At 46.5% G+C, this 21197-nt stretch overlaps 1 protein-coding gene across 2 annotated transcripts in view; it reads left to right on the plus strand.

Moving 5' to 3' along the window:
* Positions 1-18199, plus strand: part of TGFA (transforming growth factor alpha) — a 30314-nt gene extending 12115 nt beyond the window's left edge. For both annotated transcript variants that reach the window (XM_039324143.1, XM_039324142.1), the window contains exons 3-6: positions 11129-11246; positions 12655-12804; positions 13977-14086; positions 15460-18199. In XM_039324143.1, the coding sequence (XP_039180077.1) occupies positions 11129-11246; positions 12655-12804; positions 13977-14086; positions 15460-15467 (386 nt within the window). In that variant the 3' untranslated portion in view covers positions 15468-18199. The remainder of the gene's footprint in view (positions 1-11128; positions 11247-12654; positions 12805-13976; positions 14087-15459) is intronic.
* Positions 18200-21197: the final 2998 nt, after the last annotated feature.

Raw genomic sequence — 21197 nt, forward strand, 5'->3', positions numbered from 1 at the left:
AGCTTGAGGGAACTCAGCTTTTATCTCAGCAAGCAATCGGGACCAGACAATCACCTTCTACTTCCAAGGTATGGACTGTTTGGTCCATTCAACAGCAGTAATTGTGACAGGGATTTAGGTGTCCTGGTGGATCACCACTTAAGTATGAGCCAGCAGTGTGCTGCAGCTACCAAAAAAGCCAATGCAATCCTACCTGCATCAACACAGATAGCATCAAAATCACTTGAAGTGATAGCACCGCTTTGTAATGCCTTGATAAGACCACACTTGGAATACTGCATCCAATTCTGGTCACCGTAATACAAAAAAGATATTGAGACCTTGAAAACTGAGCAGAGAAGAGCAACAAAAACAAGAGGTCTGGATGTTAAACTGTACAATGAATGGTTAAGGGGACTAGGTATGTCTGGTCTAGGAAAGAGAAGGGTCACTACATGTATGGCTAGAAATCAAGAACTACCTGTACTCTTTCATTTTTGCCTTTGCCTCACTTCTTAGCAAGCGTGTGTTCTTCTTGAGGCTATTATTGGTATCCATAGCAGAATTTATCTTTTTGAGGATCTCATTTTTCTGAAAATAACATTTCTTGTTCCAGAAATATGTGGTCCTCGGAAGCTAAGCAGAACCCCCTGGCTCTCTGTCTTACGAAATAATTTCATCCTAAGTTAAAAAGCTCTTCTATTAATAATGAAATTATTATTATTATTCCATCACTGGAGATTTTTAAGAAGAGACTAGACAGTCACTAGTCTGAGATGGTATAGGTTCTCCTGCTTGAGCGGGGGGCTGGACCTCCAAGATCCCTTCCAGCTTATATTCTATGTTATATGTTCTATGTTCTGTTCTGTTCTATTCTAAATAAGAACTGTGGCCAATGTAATTGGATTTCCTCTGAATCTTTAAATGAAATATATCTTACGGATAATGTGCATTTCTGCCAAGGCAAACTTGTGTGTTAGTGAAATACACACATTTTATCAGATTCGTAGAGTTACACCTGCAGGGTTTAAAAGATGGCAGAGGGAACCTTGACCACTTCCCTGGGCCGCAGCCCCTGGGGGGGGGCATTTTAAACACATGCTCAGTGGGATTCCAGAACACTGCTGGACATGTGCTTAAAACCCCCTCCCACAATTTCAGCATTCGATTGCAGCCTTTCAGGACACGTGTCCAGCAGTCGTCAGAAAACTCCTAGACATGCTTCAGAGTGTCCCATGTCCATCGGTCTCAAATGCAGTGGCAGAACTGTGCCCTGGAGAACTTTGTTGGGGTTATGCGGCCAGCGCCCCACAATAAAGCCACTCTAAAGCCAGGTGGCTGGCTCTTTTGAGGGTCAGTGGGGGCAAAACAAGAGATCCAGGTGTTGCCTGCACAATCTCTCTAGAGTCTGTCTGATGCTCAAGTGAAGCTTCTGTGTCCTCACTAACCCCCAGCCTCTCGCATAACCTCCTCTCTTAATCTCCCTGATCTCTGCCGAAGAAACTCCGGCAGTTTCTCCAACATACTTTTGGAGGGCACTGCTTACTAATGGCTAAAATATGCAGGTGCGGTTCCAGACATCTCTGTGGTTGATTTTTCTCACAGCAGCTTTCAGTGGCATCTTGTTTGGCAGCTTCCAGCTGATGCTGCTGAGAAAAGTGTTTGGTGTCAGCATTTGTTCCATCCCCATTTCTCTGGAAGCATTTTGCTAATGGAGGAGGCAGCGTCTGGGGCGGCCTTTGTGAAAGGAGCACCTTCCTCTTTCCTCGTCCTCATTTCTGCCAGGCAGAATGACCTCATCAGGACTGGCAGTTCCATGGCGAGGAAGAACAAGTGGCATTCCTCTCTTTCAACCTGGTTTAAATTGTATGTTTGCCTCCATCATGGCACGGCCTTTACGCACTCGGGAACACGACTCTACTGTTAATGGTTCTGCTTTTAATGTACTGAAGTTGTTATTTTTTCACTAAAGTCATCGACCAGGTTCTTCTGGACCTCATATTTTAAGGAGGGTTCAGAGAAACTGGAGCTGGTTCAAAGAAGGGGAGTGAAGATGGTCAGAGAGAAGGGAGTGACCAGGAGAGCTTGAAAGATCTGGGAATGTTTAGCCTGGTGAAAAAGATGACTGCAGAAGGATCCAGAAAGGAGAGCATTGAGAAGGCTGGTCTCTCTTCTGTCTCATCTCAGAATGCAGGACGTAGAATGGCGGATGTAAGGAAAGGGAAGAAGATTCTAATTGTCCATTAGACAAATAAGAACAGTAGGATCAGTGACCAAGGAAGGGGACAGGCACCTCTTTGCTGGAGGCATTCAAGCAAAGCCAGGGAATCATTTTCTGGGAAGGATGATAATGTGAGACTGAGTGTCCTCCGTGGCCCCTTTCAAGTTGGCCATTCTATGAAGCGCCATCTCCAGTTGAGCACTGGTGATTCCAAGAAGCAATGATGTCCTTTCTCTGGGTGGCTGTGAAAGTTGTCTTTACGGCACAGCTGATGGGACAGGAAGGAGGCAGCTTCCTGTCTCTCATCAGGATCTTTGCTATCCCCATATTGGGCCTCCACATCTGGAACCTTTAGGATGAAAAAAAACCATGATTTGGAAGTAGCCATCAACTTTCGTAAAGTTCCTCACATCATATTGGTGCATGCAGCAACCATAGGCTGAGCCTGCCCCCCCCCCTCTCTCTCTCTCTCTCTCTCTCTCTCCCTCCCTCCCTCCCTCCCTCCCTCCCTCCCTCTCTCTCTCTCTCTCTCTCTCTCTCTCTCTCCCCCATCCATTCCATTCCATTATTCTCCTTCTCTCCTATAGGGGAAAATCAGACTCTGCAGTTGAACTACAGGATTTGCCCAAATGGTGCCTTGAGGGTGTCTCCCAAGTTCTGGGGTGGGAGAACCCACACTTGCCTGCCTCATAGTCCTCTCACGCACTCTTTGCCCCAGCTCTGAGCCTATAGATTCAGCCCAGCCTTCTTTGACTCAAGGGTCCTGCAACTCGGGGAGAGTGGCCCCCCTCCCGCTACTGATTGGGGACAACACCTAGATGGGAAAGGCTTTATTGGCGCTCTTGATCCTGCAAGCCAAGCTCAATTTCCTGAGTCTGAATTGGCCAGCTTTTGTCGGGCTGCTTGATAATGTTGGTGGCAGGGTTAGGATGAGTGCCAGGAGCCAGTAGATCAAAAGGGAGCACTAATTTCGGCTGGAATGGCTCTCTCTGTTACTCATCAAGTAGCGGTTCTGCTGATGTTTTGCAGCCATGGGAAGGGAAAGCTGTGCTGCAGCTGCCAAGTCAGGCGGGGGGGGGGGGGAGACTTCAATGAGTAGTAAGGAAATACAATTGTTATTTTATTCTTCCATTGACTTCCACACTCTTGCGCGAGATGTGGGATGCTACTGCTTTGTATCGCATGCACTTTGAGTCCAACCACTCTTTTTTCCACATAGGAAGCCACGTATGGGGCCACGTACTTGCGCCTGGAACCAGAGCTCTAAAGGGCTTTGGAAGGGTCTCTGAAGGAGAAGCCCTCATGCTCTCTGGGCAAGCCATGAATGACAGCGTGCGAAGACAGGCAAAGTCTAAGCCATTAGAGAGAAGAGTGTGCAGTGAAACGAAGGAGTGTTGCCCGCCCCATCGCTAAATAAGTGCAGGAATGCCACGCTTGGTCCTTGAGAATGTCCTCAAGGCTCTCTCCTCCTCTGGAGGGATCTGTCAGCCCAGCCTTTTATATCAGATGGAATGAAAATTGGGGTTGGGGGGAAGGTGCCTTTGCTCCTGCTGCCCCAGAGAGACTGAACCCCCCCAGGGGAAGAGCTTTCACAGGCCATGCCAGGACTGGGGCACCATGACGCCTTTAGACTTCTTATATTAGCTGAAGTGTTGAGATGTCAAAGGACTCCTTTGGTTGTCAGTGTGGGTTGTAAAAATAGGTGATTCAGTTTTTCACAGGGAAACAATTTCTTGCTACTCTGCCTTGATGTGTTAGCACAGAGCTCCCCAACCTTTTGGGCACGAGGGACCGGTTCCGTGGAGAGAGCTTTTTCCGCAGGCCGGATGATGCGTGGTTTTGTGTGCTGCCTGCATCCCACAGATGGGGCTTTGCTTGTTTGTGCTACTGGTCCACGGACTGGGGGTTGGGGACCCTTGTGTTAGCACACGTGAGTGCCTGGGCCCTCAAGCACAGTCTGAGACCTTGGCAGAACCTTTGCCTGCTTCATTTGAAGAATGTGTTGTAATGCTGACGTTTGGCACAGTTGCCAGCGTTGTTAAAATACATGTGGGAAGTTTTTGCTGTCCTAAATTCCAATTTTGCTCTTGGCTATTTAGGGTGGTAATGTAATGTCTGAAACAGTGTTGTTAGTTGTGTCCTGCTTTCCAGGCTAAATAGAAGGAACCCTTGATGGTGTATGAAGTATTACACCGATTTTTTATATAAGCATCTCCTGCCAAACAATCTATCTGGTGTTGGGGATTTCGGGGGAAGTGATAGTCCTGCCACAAATACTCAGCTGAGACCACAGTAACCAGTTCCGCTACGTCTGTGTTGGGCCAGTTTTAGGAGAGGCACACTGAGTAAACTCCTTCCTTACTGCAGTTTAAGAGGGGGCTCAAACTAAATGTATATTCCCCAGCTTTTAAATACTGTTTTAGTTTCACATGTTAAGCTTTGTTGCTTTGTTGGTTAAAATCACTGCAGTTTACAAGCCACCCTGGCCTTAAGGGAGCAGGTGGCACATCCCTTTTCTCAGGGATTAGCTGCAAGAGATCCCCCCCCCTTCCTGCCTCAAACTGGTATTCAAGAAAAGTCAGAGACTAATAATCTTGCGATATTGCAAAAAAGCACAGGGGAAACTGTGTATGTGTTCAGGATCAAATCAGAAATGATTTAGGAGTAAAATATTGCTATACTGTGTTAAGTTTAATATGGAGTTTAATGTGTTCACCAATTAAAATGCATCCATAAATAAAAACCTCCCTAGATGTTCTGAATGTTAAACATTCCTTCTTTAACTCTGCCTTTCTTTATCTTCGTGGTCATTTTCTTGGGCAAGATCTGCCCACTCAGGGTTGCAGGTCCCCAGGCCTTTGCTTCCCCCCGCCCCCCAGGGCCTGACTCTGTCCTCTGCAAATATTATTGTGGGATACTCTCAGATACATGAATATACTAAGGTCATTTTCCAAGTACTACATGCCTTAAAATAGGAAATAAAAATGGGGGAAGGGAGCATGTGCAGAAATGCCGGCTGTGATGCTGATTCCAGTCGGAGCCCCCCAGTCCTGAATCATCCTTTGTCTGGTGTGGTTGTAGCTGCCCACAAGCTTATGCTTTGGCAACTGTTTCACCTGACTTGTACAGTGGCCCACAAGTGTGACATTATTCCATTGCCGGAGGTCCCTCTGATGTTTAGTGGATTTTATGAAAGGATATGATTGAAAGGCAGTTGAGGGGGAGAAAGAGAGGCCATAAACCTCTCAGCTTTTTCCTTTTCTGCCCAGGGCTACAGAAATATTGGCAACTTGATACGATAGGACTGCACAGCAAAATCCCAGCGACGTCTTGATGTGCGCAGGGGTGAGGTGGGGTGGGGGGTCCGTGCTTTGCCCAGGTTTAAAGAGAAGGAGCCTCGGAGACTTGCAAGGGCTCAATTCATGCACCATCATTATTTACGCAGTGCCGGGTTGAAAAGCAGCTTGTGTCTGTTGGGCAGTTCCTTTCTGGCAGTTGAATAAAAACCCTTTTCTAGCAGTTAAGCTTGACTTTGGATGCGAAGGGGAAAAATATAGGAGGCTCTGCCACCTCCACATCAAAGGGGCTGTTTTTCTCCACTTTCAGTGCCAATTCCTCAAGGTGGAAACAACCCTCGGCAAATGGAAGGGGTGCATTTTCCTAACTAGAGCATCTGCCGGACCGACTTTGCTGTCTGAAATGCGTCTGTCCTTTTCTTCCCTGGCAAAAGAAGAAGCCTCCACATTATCGCCCTGTAGCTCACCAGTGTGCAGCACAAACTGCTGATGCTTGAAAGGTGATTCTGAAGTCACACGTCTTTTTGCGGGTGTGACCACGTGCACGCTGTTTTTTCAACATTGAATTTCTTCCTGCTGGCCAACAGCCCATGGTTTATATCCTCTCTTCTTTTCAGTTCTTGTATCTTCTCTTTGTTCCAGTTCTCCTACTGTTTGACCTGCCTAAAATAGGAAGTTTCTTCCAATGGTCACTTTTTCTTGCTTATGTTAGGCCCTGGAAACAAACTGCATGAACTGGCTCTGCAGAGCTCTTCTCATGGCTCTTCCTTTGCTAGGTTGACACAGCATAGCCAATATATTTATTCCCTTACATATTTATTATTTATTAGCTTTTTATCCTGATTTTACTACTATTATAAATAACTCAAGGTGCCAAACATAGCTAACGTTCCTTCCTGATCTTATTTTCCCACTACAACAACAACCCTGTAAGGTGGGTTGAGCTGAGAGAGAGAGAGAGAGAGAGAATAATGCAGGCACAGGGCCTTGGCGTTTTCTGGCTTTTACGGTTAGTTCCTGTCTGGCTGAGCATGGAGCCATGGGGGTCTTGATAGAGCCCATCTTATTGCAATGAGCCTTTGAAATCTGGCTCTTCTGGACCATGGGCCAAAGTCTATCCTGTCTGGGTGTTTAATAAATTTACACACAGATTTTAGAGGCAATCAGTTGTGAGGGTCTTTGTTGAGCTGTACATAGTGTGCAGAGTTGCTGCTGGCAGCATCTGCTTGGAAGGTGTTTCTTCTGGCCCGAATCTCCTGCTGTGTTTGGTCTACAGATAGTCTCCTCAAGATCATTGAATAGTAGATGTTGATTGCAAAATGGTTAGAAACAATACTCTGGAGGGAAGTGTTACGTGGGGTCTCTCTGAGCTCTGTCCTGGCGTAGTGCTTTATAAATGATCTAGAGTTGCATTCCCCCCCCCTCAGCAACTTTAGGATATGCGGACTTGAACCCCCAGAATGCCATGGCTGGAGTTCTGGGGCTTGAAGTTCAAACATCTTAAAGTTGCTGAGGTTGAGAATCACTAACCTAGAGCAAAGGTTACCATTCTCTGAGATCCTGAACAATTTCAAAACAGATTGCCATTTTAGACCTATCCAAGCAAACCAGGATTACCATCAGAACTCATTCTGACTGCATATTCAAACCAGCTTCCAGCTTGTGCAACCGATGTCCAGAGCGAATTCTGACGGAGCTCCAGTTTTGTGTTGCAGGCCTGACTGCTTGCGCAAACGAGGCCAGAGGCCACCCAAGTTCACTCCAGATAAGGTTGCCCAAGCCCAGGGAATGAGGGAGCGGCTTCTTGTTGGGAGGGATTCTAAAAAATGTTAAAATATAAAATAGCATAAAGGTAAGAAGGAGGCAAGGATGATTAAACTATTAAAATTATATAAAAGGCGAACTGCTTGCAGGAGCCCTTAAAAAAGAGCTGTCCCACTATTTGGGGTAGAAAAGAAGAAAAAGATTAAAAGACAGAGACCTGCGTCAGTCTGTAGAGGAAGCTTAAGCCACCCGATGCTCTTGTACCTCATAGCAGGGGAGCACAGAAGCGGTAATCTAGCACATTGGCCAATATATATATTTTAACATTTTATTGTACACCCCCCCCCAAAGGCCCTCTCTGAAGGAGGTGGCTGGTTCAAAAATGTGAAAAATGAATAAAAACAAATAAATGTTAATTCAAGTCCATCCTTGGGCTAATCTTTCATCTTCCAAATAGGTTCCTTGAGTGGAAAAACACATCCTCCCTCTGCCTTGGATGGCCCCGTGTTGCTATGCTGCCTGGGCTCTGTGGGGACCCTTTGGGTTGTCGGCCAGGGTCAGCGCAAGGCCGCTTTTGACTTTCCAAGATGCCCCTTTCAAAGCCGTTTAATCTCTTCCAGGCGACATTCAATCGGGTCCTGGAAATGGCTTCAATTAATTTTGCTGCCTGGTCTGCTCCCCCTTAATGGGAACAGGAACTTGAGGGAGCTTTGAAATGGAACAGGGATTTCCAGAGGGGTTAATTGGCAAGGCAGAATATTGTTTGCAAGCTCTTTGGGGAAAATTGGGAATATTTGGGACCTCCTGGGGACGCCCGTTGTTCGGCTGCCTTGCGGGTGGTGGGTGAGGGACAGGCTGCCTCCATCTCCTTTTTTGCCCTGAGACTTCGCTGCTTTAGGTGGGTCTCACAAACCTTATGTTGTGTTCTGGATGTGTCTGATGAAACAGGCTGCCATCTATAAAAGCTTGTGTAGTGGGAGTCCTTTGCACTGGGACAGCCACAGTCAAATCAAAGAAAATGACAAATGGGATAATTTTTAAAGCCTTTGTTGCTCCCGGCAGAAAAGATTAACGCCGCTCCCACTTGGAATCTGGAAGTCAAGAATTTAGGCTTCATAAATTATCGCCACCGAGCACTGACTGATTTCTGACTGCAGATCTCTCTGATCTGCAACTTGGAGCATTGAGGAAGGCTCTGACGGCTGAACATGTGCTCCCCAAAGGCCGCTTGGCTGAGGTTTGTCTCTCCCAGTTGTCAAGGATAATAAAAAGGGAGGCAGATCCGCCCACCAGCAGTGCTTAAGTTCTCAGGATCCACAGGTTTTTTCCTGTGAAATATGAAGCCTGGTGCAACTTTTGGGTAATTGCATAACACCTGGTTGCACCTGCTGGAGTGTTTCGTGAAGAGTTAAGTAATGCCTGCAAAGGGAACGGCATGCCTGACTCACGGGCAGCGTCTTGAGTTTGGAAGGCAGTTGGGAGATCTGATGCAGAAAGCAGGGCTGAAGATGGAAGTAATTCAGAGAGCAGTTTGAAGACACATGGCTTCTAGGGCTGGGACTGATGTCACGCTCCATTATCCTCTTCCTGCAAATGGATGTGGTTTGATCGCAGTGCATTCTTTCTCAGCCCACCGGCCTGAGGAAAATATGGGGAAGTTCCTTCCTGGGCTCAGCAGCTGTTCATGCTCCTGGGATGCTAAAGTTTAACCTCACTGTAGCATCTCGTAGCTACCGGATCTCAAGGCAGGCAAGATAAAAAGGGCTTTGGACTCCTTCTCCCCGAAGAGACCCTCTGCCTTTAATTCACACGGTGCATTCTGAGGTGGGATATAGCACCATTTTCCTATACAGGTAGTCCTCGCTTAACAACTACAATTTGGATGAGAATTTCAATGGTTGAGTGAATTGGTTGACTGCCCACATGACTGCTTCACTCAATGACTGCAATTCTGACACTCTCTATTGTGGTCGTTAAACGATGATATATGTCATTAAGAGACAGAGCCCCAAGGAAGGAGTTACTCTGGGAGGGTGGGGAAACCCAGAGAAGCTGAAAATCCAACCAGGATTTTCAGCCCTGGAGGGAAAGGCTCTCGGGCACAGCTGCACCGGTCTCCCCAGGCCCCCTGAGACCCCCCGTGGCTCCCTCCTTTACCGGGCTGCCTTGCTGTTCAGAAGCCAAAAATCCTCCCTGTCAAAACCCATGAAGGATGTTCAGCCCGAGTGAAGAGACAGACGCTCATGCGTGGCCTGAGGCACCCGGCTCATTTCCTTCTCACGTGGCCTTTCTGCATGGCGTGAACTCCTTCCGTGAGACGCAGGAATGGGGTCCAGACCTGCAGGATCTGCTCCCTCGGCGGGCGACTCTTTCAGCCCAATCCCAGAGATGAGAGGAGTCCACTCGGCAGGCGCAGCAACAGCCTGAAATTCCCCGCTGACTTTCTGGGGAACCTGGCAAACGCTGGTCACATGACTGCGCGGTGCCTGGCAACTGGTTGTAAGTGTGAACAGGTTGCCAGGGGCCCAAAATGCGGTTGTGTGACGATAACGATGGTTGGATTCCTGGTGACTGCCTGAACCAGCCTCTGCAGCTGTCTAGGGTTAGTTTTTGGAAGTGGTTTGCCCCTGCCTTCTTTTTCCTAGGGTTGAGAGAGAGGAACTGGCTGAAAATCATTCAGCTGACTTCATGCTTCAGGCAGGACTAGAACTCATGGCCTCTTTGCTTCTAGCCTGATATTTTTAATCACTCCATCAAATGTGATTCTTGTAGTTATATGATTGAGTGTCTTGAGTGACTCTAGCCTTCCTTATACACAGAAAAGTTAAGAGTTACAGAATGCAGAATAACCAAGTTGGAAGGGAGGCCTTCTAGTCCAGCCCCCTGCTCAAGCAGGAGACCCTACCCCATTCCAGTCAAATGGCTGTCCAGTCTCCTCTTGAAAACCTCCAGCGAAGGAGAGCCCACAGCTCCTGGAGTCATGGCATACCACTGGTTGATTGTTCTCACTGTCAGGAAATTTCTCCTTAGATCTAGATAATATTCTTAGTTAATAGTAAGGTTTCTTATTATTACAGCAATATACTTGATGCGGCATTTTATGTGCTCTTGGTAGCTATAACAGAAAGAAGCTATAGATTTAGATCTAGTAGTGGATCTCTTAGCTATTGGTAACACATTAATAAGAGTTTTAAATAGCAACAAATTGAATGTTCCCTGCTTAGATCTCTACAGAACGAAAGCACCAAAATGAAGTGACCAGGATCTTTGCTTGGCAAATTACGAGTTTTATTCATTTTGATTTTCCAGAAGAATGCCTGGGCTATCATTTTTAAGTCTGCCTTCTGCATCAAGATCCGCTTGATGGGCATTAAGATTCTGGGGGATTAAAGAAAGCCAAAATAGATTCTAAAAGACTAGTATCTGCAGATTACTTTTTGCCAGAATGCCCCAACATTGGGCATTAGACTGATTTACATATAAGTCTTCATTTTGTGTTATGCTGACACTTGAAAATATAAATCCATTATAAGCAGCAGACTGTAGCTGATCATGGAGTGACAGCAGCAGCAGCAGCAATGTTTTAAGTGCTTGGTTGAAGACCATCTTTATAATAGATCAACCATGGTATGGCCCTGAAAGAGCCGGGGTTTCACATGGTCTTATTCTCCTGCCTATACAATGGGTGTAATAAGAAACCTCACTGCTTATCATAGGGTACACTGGAATAAAATACTCTGAGCAATCTGAAAATATTCTAAAGAAACTAAGAACGTCCCAAGAAAGCAGGTTGGAATGCCTTTTTGAAGATATTCTGAATTGGTCTTAATACAAATGTGAAAAATAATAAATCCTTTTGGACTTTTAGGTCCCCCGGTGGCAGCTGCAGTGAGGTCCCATTTTAACAACTGTCCAGATGCCCACAGCACATTTTGTTTCCACGGGACTTGCAGATTCCTGGTGCAAGAAGAAGAACCTACTTGTGTGTAAGTGTTTACTTTGGCATTCTGAAGTGCCTGTGCAGGTGCATCCAAGAGCTTTATAGCTGAGGGGCAGCAGAGCAAATGGAAAGAGCCCCGGGAACCGTACTGTAGAGAGCTGAGAGGCCTCTGGACATAGAAGAGCGGGAGGGAAAGAGGGTCTCCTGAGAAGGCCCACTTACCTGCAGCAGTTGCACTCTAAAAGGGGAGTTTCACTGAAACCCAGGGCCCCATAGTGCCTCGTAGCAGAAATGGCCCAACACTGCTGAGGAATTTGGTTTGTGCCTGATCCGTAATACTCCTCCAGCGATTTATTTAATTTATCTCTGTGCACCAAAAGTTAACACTCCAATTGGAACATCTGTCCAGTCTTTTTCTTGAGAACCTCCGATTGCTTCTCCCCTCCTTTGTGCCTTCCCCTTCTGGGGAACAGGAGCCCCTTTCATGCCCACCTCTTTTTCTCTCGAGGCTCAGCAGAGGCCACAGCCTTCGAACCTCGTGTCTGGTAAGAAAGGAAGCAGCCTGGCTCCTGCTTTCCTTGCCCTGAAAATCAGTTTGTGTGTATTTGTGGATGCACAGAAGGACTTGCATACTTGTTGCATGGGACCCCCTGCAAGACTGCCCTGGCACTTGATGTTTGCTGAGAGCACCCAAGATTCTCAGCCTCCAGCTTAAAAAGATTGTCACGATCAGTCTTTGGGGCAGGAGCAAAAACAGGCTTGTTAACTAAATTCAGCTTTTCCAACCCTGATGTTCTGCAGCTGGGCCAGCCCCTGGCCTCTCAATTTTAGCAACTTTAAGAGGTGTAGTCTTCAACTCCCATAATTCCTGGCTAGAGAATTCTGGGAGTTGAAGTCCACTTCTCTTAAAGTTGCTAAGGCTGAGAAATGCCACCTAGACAATACTCTATATCTTCAACATTTGGATTATAGCATCCCGTACAGCCATTTGTCCAGGATGATATCAGGTCTCTGGCCATGGGTTGGGGGTCTTCCTGTCCGACCCCCAAGGTCCCTTCCAGCCCTGTGATTCCATGTTTCTAAGATTTAAAAAGACTGACTAGAGGAGAGGAGCCCACACAGAAATGGAGTCTCATAAAAGGCGTTGAAGCTGAGGACAGTTTTGATGGCAAACGCTTTTCCACTGCTTCTCTCTCACCGGAGAGGTCCTCAGACTGCCAAAACAGCCATCCGGGTGCCTGAATCTGGCTCAGGGCACTGGGCAGCAGGGGGGCTCGTTCCCCTCCAAAGCCTCTCCCGCTGTTGCAGCCTGGACTCCAGATTGTCTGCCTGCTCTGGGCAGCCGTGGCCAGCGAAGGTGGCCAAGGCCCACTTCAGCTGGAATGAGCTGAGCTGGTGGTCTCCCCTCCCTCCCCTCCTAAGATGAGGCTTTGGCTTCCATTTTCCTTGCGCAGGTGCCATTCTGGCTACATGGGTGCCCGCTGCGAGCATGCCGATCTCCTGGCAGTGGTGGCTGCCGCCCAGAAGAAACAAACCATAACCGCCTTGGTGGTGGTTTCCATCATCGCCTCCATTGTCGTTATCATGGTCTGTGTCCTGATACAGTAAGTATAGTTATGCGGAATCTGCATAACTGCAAGAGCTGCTGACCAGGAAGGCTCCTCTGACCAGGAAGGCTCCTCTGGCCCAGGGCAGGCCCCACAGCGCCAGGGGGCAGGAGGAAGGGGATCACCTGGAGGAATGCAGCATCGGGCAGACTGCTGTGGGATTGCCTTCCCAAGCATTGCCTCCATTGAACCCTGGTTTGTGACTACAATCTGCCTGCAGGAGGAGGGGGAGGGCAGAGGGCTACATGCAGCTTGTTCTAATTTCCAGGGCAAAACAGCTGCAGATGCAGCTTTCAAGCTTGAGGCTCTGGGAGGCCAAGCAGCCCTTCCGAGCATAAAACATCCCAAAATGCTCCAAACAGCCAGACTGACCCTCAAGGTAGCCCGCTGAAGAGGATTCTTTGCAACTCAAAATGTTTTGTGCACATAATTGCATGAAATGAATGTCCGGTGGCCCTGCGCTTGGGCACTGGCTGCTGGTCAGCTCCCACAAGAGGTATCTCCTTGAAGTCACAAACTCCTAGTTGGGAATCTTACTTTATACTTAGAAGTTCTAATTCTCTCAATAGGAACAGCTGTGTGAGATGCTGCAGTGCCTATTAATGCTAAACCCAGGCTGTAATTGTCAGCAACATTTAATAAGCTATGAAGTGCACAAAATGCGGGCATGAACCTCTGTGTACAGCAGAGCTGTCTTTTGGGTCAGAGCCCGTGGCAGAAATCTCGGCTTTTGGAGGATTGCAGCTTGGCTTCCTTGAGGGGTTTGGGAGGACAAATGGTTCTGGAGAGCCTCATTCTTGGGGGGGGGGCGGGGGCAGGTCAGACCACCAAATTTGGCTGTCAATATTGGGTTAGCCGAAGAACTGCTGAGAAGACTGAGATTCCAGTCTTGGACTGAAGGGCTTTCATGCTGTTGACAGACTCAGGGACTGTGGTCCGTTTCTGGTGTGAATCTGAGCCCCTATGGGACCCTGCACACAAACCTTGGTTCAGACAGGCTGAGGCCACATGTCCCCAGCCCCGCAGAGGCTGCCTCCCAACAAGTACCCCATTGTTTCTGCTCCGGAAACTGATTCTCTGCTCCTTCCTTCCCCTCCTTGCCTGCCAGCCATTCCCGTCCTTGGCCCAAACTTTGTTTGATTAACCTACCATTGTGTGTGTTTCTGTAGTTGCTGCAGGATACGGAAGCCCTGCGAGTGGTGTAGGACGATCGTTGGCAGGCATGAGAAACCCACCGGGCTCCTGAAGGGGGCCACGTCTTGCTGCCACTCAGAGACAGGTAAATCAATAGTATCTGTGCTAATCTGGCGTTTGTCATTTCAGACAATAAAATCCTGGTTCTTTTATTTGGTGGGAATGAAGAAAGTAGATTGGCACTCAAGCATTCTGGCTTTGAAGCAGTAGGGAAAGGAGAGCCCTGAGGATCCGGCAGTGTTCCAGGCGAGAGCGCAAAGTTTGCCGGGCAGGGGATGGGGGGGGGGGCTTTCCAGCCTCTCTGTGAAGAGTACTTCTGTCTTCAGAAAAACTATGGGAAATCCCAGAGGGCTCCCTGCACCTGAACACATTGGCTGAGCTTAAAAGCTAAGCAGGGCCAAGTCTACTCACTCCTGGCTGAGAGACCCCCAGGCCTGCAAGGCCAGATGGGAGGCCAGGAGGACCATCGGAGGGGAGCCCCCTTCCATAACTGTGCTGAGAAAGTATCGGTGGAGTTCCCAGGAGCTGTGCGTGGCTCAAGAGAAAGCTGACACAGAGGGATGGATTAGAGACAGAAATAGAATTGTGGTTTGTAACACTTAGTATGAAAAATACCAGTCCCCAACCCCATGTCCTCAAACACACCTCAGCAGACCATGAGGCTGCCCTGGTTTTATAGTTCTGTTCCTCTGATCAACAGAACTGGAATATAACAGGAACTCCCAAGAGCCAAATTCACATTTTCTCAGGCACACAGCACAGAATTCCCAGTCCTGCCTCGAATGCTGCAGAGTGAGCAGACCAGGATGTCTTCTGCTTCAGGCTTGGGGAGGATTGAGGAGGACTGAGCCCCAGCCTTCCCCCTCCTACCCCGGAGGGAACAGTCTTCCTACAGATGGGGCTTCCGTAGGCCACAGCCTTTTGGCAGGGGGGAGCTCTGGTCGTGGGGTGGTGCCGAGCTGGGAATTCTTTTGACACTGATGCTTGTGGGCACAGTTGTAAGCAGGGCTAACCCACATACTCCCTGACCCAATTCTTGACTAGCATCTGATGTCTTCCTTTGGAGAAAATAAGATTTTCCTTACTGGATTATTTTATGGTTTAGCCATAAACGGAACCTCTGTCAGCCAAATGGCCTTAACAGTTCTTGGGGAAGGAGATATAGTGGCCTCCTCTTCTTCTGCTCCACCCAACGTTCTTCAGAGGTAGATTCTTTCTGAATGGGAAAGTCTGCTCTCTTGACTGAAGGCCTGTTTGCCACATCTTTGTCTAGCAAAGGGGTTGAACTAGAAGATCTCCAAAGTATTTTTCCAACTATGTTAATTCTGTTAAATAATCCCTTTTGAAGTATGATGATCATCCTCCCATTGTGTGGTCAGTATTCTGTTGCTGCGCAAATATTAGTCCACAATAAAGAGGTTTCTTTGGTATGGACTTACCTAATTGCTTGTTTTGCAGTTGTCTGACAGAAATCAGGTCTCCTGCAATTCCACGGATGGCAACAGTGCAGAGCTCTGCCTGGGAGGTCTACAATATTCTGAGAAAAACTTTAATATGGACAAGACAGTTTCCAGGGATTTAACCCGAAAGCCAATTTAGTGCAACTTTTGAGGCCTTCTCCTAATCTTCCACCATAATGCTGGTCGTCCAGAACTTTGCTAAAGGAGCAGCACGGTCGCTGTAGCTTCTGTGTTGTTTGTGACAACCAGAAAATCTCCAAGACTCCTTTTTAGTCAAAATAGAGAACAGTGACAATTGGCAGCTATATATTTACTTTAACCACCAAAGGACAAGCTTGTTCAAGAAAGGGAATGTATCTGGTTTGTCTCGGAAAAGATTTAAGGGAGACCTGATCCAACGTAACCGAAGGGCTGGCTTTGATTTGCACATCTGTTACGTCTTTGACTCCTCTCCAATGGAAGGATGCTCTGTGTTAGGCCTTTGGGAGTAGCACCACCCTCCCTGTGAGTATTCAGCTGCAAGTGTTCTTTGAGTGGAAAAACACCTAGACCAGGAGCCTTCCCAAAGCGTCTGGGTTGGTAGTATCCTGTTGGGGAAGCAGAAAAAAAAATGAACGGGAGGGGGGGGAGAAGACTGGTCAACCGTCTTACAGCCAGAAGAGAGAACTGCTTCCCCCCCCCCTTCCCTCCATATGAGCCATTGATGCTGGCCAAGTGAGAAAGCCCCTTTGCCTTCTCGGCCAGGTTCTCTGAGTGACTTGGTGGCAGCTTTGCTACTTTTTTCGAGCAAGACAACAGACCATAGAGGCCTTAGTTATTACATGACAGGTAGAAATGGGATCTTGAAAGAGGTGCATCTGGGCTTGTTTTTAATACTGATTTAAAAATGCCTTTGAGTTAGATGAGAAGTTTAATTAAAATCAATTTTTAGCAGGGGTGTTTTTTAAACACTGTACTGTTTCTAGGTTTACATGCTTGTAGGGGATTTCTGACTATTGCAATGTCTTGGGAGACAGAAGGTTCCTCCAAGTCACAAGGACTGGGGACAACACTCCACAATTGTGCGGGTGCTTGCATGTTTTGACCTCCAGGCCCGACATAAGGGTTTGGTTCCAAGAGTGAGATAGATCTGGGAAAGCAGTTCAAGTGTGAGGCAGGATGGCATTCCCTGAGTCCAGGGGAACCTTGGAAGCCGAGTTCTTCTCATGGATGTTTAGGAGTCCTGCTGTTGTGGGAAGTTCTGTTCTGAAACCAGGCCTTTGGCAGTTGCATGAAGGTGTAAAGGATTGGCTCTTTGAGGACAAATGCCGTAGTTTCCAAGGCAGAAGTGAGAGAGATGATAATAGATATAAGAAATGTCTCAAAAGACATTCTGAATTGGCCATCAATTCTGATTTACATGCAAGCCAAAACTTCCACTGCGAAGTACCAATTTCACCTTCTTTCTTTTGCTGATGGAAAGAAGACGTATTTGCCGATGCTTCTGGTTTTTCAGGCTCCATCTTCCCAAAAGGATGGCTCGGCATGTTGGTTGAAGCTTCATGCCATAAACTTTGTGGCCATATGGCAAAAAAGAAATGAAATAGAGACAAATTGTTTTGTTTCTCAAGTTGTCTGGCTGACAAATGCTTCCGTTACTTTTAGTGGATCAATTCTTTTTGTGCCTTATTATAATGGCATTCCCTCTTTGACTTTTCTCAAAGGGGAAATAATTGGGTTTTTAAACTCGCCCCCTTCTTTCCTAGCCTTGCTTCTCAACAACCAATCTATAAATTGGGAGTTTCTCCAAAAAGAAAGAAAAGGAAGGAAGGAAGGAAGGAAGGAAGGAAGGAAGGAAGGAAGGAAGGAAGGAAGGAAGGAAGGAAGGAAAAAAGAAAGGCATTCCAAAAAACACGGCCTTTTGCACTACCCCTCAAGGCATAATGTAAGTCACTTAATGGTACGTCCAGAGCCAGAGATCTAAGGATAATGTGCATTGGCTTAGTTGAGAATTGTCCCTGGGGAGACCTTGATTCCTACCAGGCCTAGTTCAGGAGCTCCCGATGCTCCAGTCTCAGAGGGCATCAGTAGCAGAGAGGCTGCGTTTGTCCTGAATTGCATTTTTGATACTTCGAATGGTAAACCAGCTTGTCCAGGACAGAATTCTTTTCCCTTTCAAGGGAGGAAAGAGCCTCTGCTTCTCCAGGTTTCTGTTTTGTGATGCTGTTTAGAAATAAATTGCACCCTTTCAGCTAGCAGTTGTTTAAGCTGATGCGATCTGGACTTGTGGAATTGATCAATGCTAAGCTCAGCATGGAAGTATCAAGGCTTTGGGGGAGTAAAATGGTTTAAAATTCTCAAATGAAAGCTTTCATCTGAAATGCACTTGAGTTATGCTGAAGTATCAGCCACTAAATGCCTCTTCCTGATTCTGTGTGTTGACTCAGAAATTAACACTTTGTCTTCACAATTTAAGTTTAATTTGGTCCATAGCCAAACTGAAGTTTTATTTTTAGCCAAGGTTACACTTTTTTCTTCTGTATATGTTGCACTGAAGGTTACTATTTAATATTTTAATTTATTGTGTGGATAAATTAATTTGATTCATGTAAGATGTTTATGTGATTGGTTGTTATTTCTTCCTTAATATTCTGAGTTAATAGATATTTAAATGAGTGAAATACACTTTTCATAATACTTTGTTGTATTTTTTTTAAAAAAGGAAGGCTATAAATTAAATAAGGAACTCTTTATGCAAATGTTAGCACTCTGTGTCTCATTGCAATGCTACCTCTTCTCTTGAACGACCTGAAGCAACAGTTTGTATAATGGGGACAATTATTCTTTCCGGGTGGCTGTGAGTGTAAGGAGGTTGGCCCAAAGCCACGTGTTGTGTTGCATACCAGCTCCCTTCTTCCAGGGTGATTGTATGAACTGTAGCTAGATGAGCCACAGAGACTTGCTTCACACAACAGAGTAAGCCACGGACCACAGTTCACAAACAACAATGGCTCCATTCATACAGTAGTTGGATGACACATCGCTGTAAACCACAACCAAACCAACCAACCAAATTACTCATACAGGCAAAACAAGTGGTACGTTTCAGTGATCTGACCAGCCTCTCTATGATATAAAATTATCCTGTTTTTCTGCAAATTTGAATGCTTACTTCGATCATTTATGTGCATTGTTTCCATATTTAAAATAGGAAAGTATGTGTGGCAAGTGCAGGGTGATTAGAAAAGGATTCCTATTGCACCCGAAGGTGATTGACTGATTGGGATGACAGTTGGACAGGAGAAGGCAATTCCATAAGGGAACCCTGATCCTTCTAATTTTTCGGATTGTAATGTTTCTGACTACTTTTGACAACCATCAAGATTCCCTGAGAGTTTGAAAAGCAAATATAATTCTCTCTTACCAAATGGGAGAGCTTTAAAAGTTTCCTGGCTGCCAGCAGGCAATCTCAACTATAAGAAACCTAATTAAGAAATGGAGGTTACATGGAAAATTTGAGGTCAAGGCTGGGGAAATGCTGGCTGAGGAATTCTGGGAACTGAAGTTCACACATGCTAAAGTTGCTGAAGTTGAAAAACACCGATCTTAAACATGCCAGAGAAGACCATGATAAGCCTGAAATATTTTGGAACAAAGTGCTTTGGATTGATGAGACAAAAATTGAACTGTTCAGCCACAACTAATGACACACTTTGAGAAAAAAGTGAGAGTCGAAAAAAAGAATATTTTGTCAATTATTGAGCCTGGGGGTTGCTCTACCATATTTTGGAGTTGTATGGCAGCCAGTTGCACAGGAAATATTGTGTGGGTGGAAGGAAGTAGGGATGCAACTAAATATCAGTGAGCCCTAGAAGTCTCACAGTCAGGAAGGAATGGAAGTTGAGAAGAGGTTGGCTGTTTCAGCAAACCAACGCAGTTGAAACCCAGGAATGTAAAAGTGTTGAATGTCTTCAAAATTCAAATGGGAGATTTTAAACATGCTGCATCCGAGAATATTTATGAACTATGGAAACATACAAGGAAAAAAATACCAAAATAATTGAGTTTCCAAGGGACTCACAGTGAAACTTTCTCTGTTCTTAAATAAAACAGGCGGTGAAGTTTACTGGAAACTTATTAAACAATACCAGCAAATAGCCTGAAACTTCAAGGATACAGCCAGGAAAGAAGAAATGCAAAAAATAATGATAAAAAAGTTTCAGCTCGTAAAAAACAAAATTTTTCAGGTGAATGATTGGTCCACTAATGCGAAGATGGCAAGGTGGTGACAAGTAGCAGAGAGAAAGCATCTGTCTTCATACAAAAGGAAAAAAATAGCCCAAAAGCAGCACTGTAGGACACAAAATAGGACTGCAAGTCAAAACTGGCAAGAAAATGGTAAGAGAACAACTGTTCACTCTCGATGAGTTCAAATCACCAGAACTGGATGCATTACGTCCCAGAGTCCTGAAAGAGCTGCCAGACATGATCTTGGAACCACTGAACAATATTCTTTCAAAGAGCACCAGGGAACTACCAGAGGACTAGAAAAGAGCTGAGGGGGACCTAGGAATCTACAGACCAATCAGCCTGACCTGGGAAAAATCCTGGAAAGGATAAATGGTGGGTTTGTTCTGGAAACTGTCTTTTCCAGACCCTCAGAGCGAATGCCTTTGGCTGGCTCAGCTGAGCAGCTCACAGAGATCTTCTCTCCAGATTTCAAGATTTGCTTGCTCCTTGACCATTAGAAGAAACAAAAGATGACTGCAACTCCCACCTTCCCTTTCCATTGGTGAAGGAATGTTGATATCAAATTCATTTCAGTAGGTGTGTTAAAAAAGAAATCAAAGCTGCACTTGAATCTGGTTGGATATTTTGCTATATTTTCCCTGATGGGTCAACCTGGTGGATCTGCTTCAAGAGGAACAACTGACCGGCTGCTGAGCCATCTGCACAGGGCTGGGTGTGAGACTGAGAATCTCAAGCCCTGGTGTCAGGTGCAGCTGCAATAAACAATCATTTCCTTAAATCCTCCAAGGGAATCATCCACTTGTCTGGGTCACAACACGGGCGTGTGTCCCAAAGGAGATCTGTGGGTTCCCATGGCCAGAATGAGGCCCCACTTGAGCAAGCAGCTTCATTTCCGAAGCTGGACACTCCTTCATATTCCAGGCTGTTTTTAAGGCCAGCCCTGCCCCTTGGCAAGGTGTGACTGTGTACAACAGACCGAGGGCAAAAGAACGGACAGGTTTTTCTCCATCTGCAATTGTACTAGAATTGGAGGCCACCCAAGGAAACTGACTAGGAGAAGATTAAAGCTGATAAGTGGAAGTATTTCTCCACCCGGGGTGTGATCTGCCAGCTGAACACACTGTCACAGGGTCGGGGGTTGGCTGCTGGTTTAGTGGACTTCCAAAGGAGCCCAGAGCAACTCCCTGAGGACAGGCCACTCGGTGGCCACAAGGCTTGAGGACTGGACAGCCCACCTTGATCTGCCACATTCAAGGAAACCACCGTGGGTGAGGACACTGCCTGGATCTCCTCTCGGTAGGCCACTGGTGGCCCCCCTGCGGGAGAGAGAGAATGCTGGCTGGATAGGTTGAGTCCCGCTCTTTTCTTCTGCTTAGTTCAGCTTTATTCCAGTTTCATATTCCCCTTCATATCCCCCCCCCCTCTCTCCAGGCAGGTAGACTTGCCAAATAGCTCCTGAAGGGAGGCATCAAAGTCCTTGTAAGGAAAGGTAAATAAAATGCCTAT

This window comes from Crotalus tigris, unplaced genomic scaffold, assembly GCF_016545835.1.
Source record: "Crotalus tigris isolate CLP2741 ecotype Arizona unplaced genomic scaffold, ASM1654583v1 scf7180000024293.1627790, whole genome shotgun sequence".
NCBI lineage: Eukaryota > Metazoa > Chordata > Lepidosauria > Squamata > Viperidae > Crotalus > Crotalus tigris.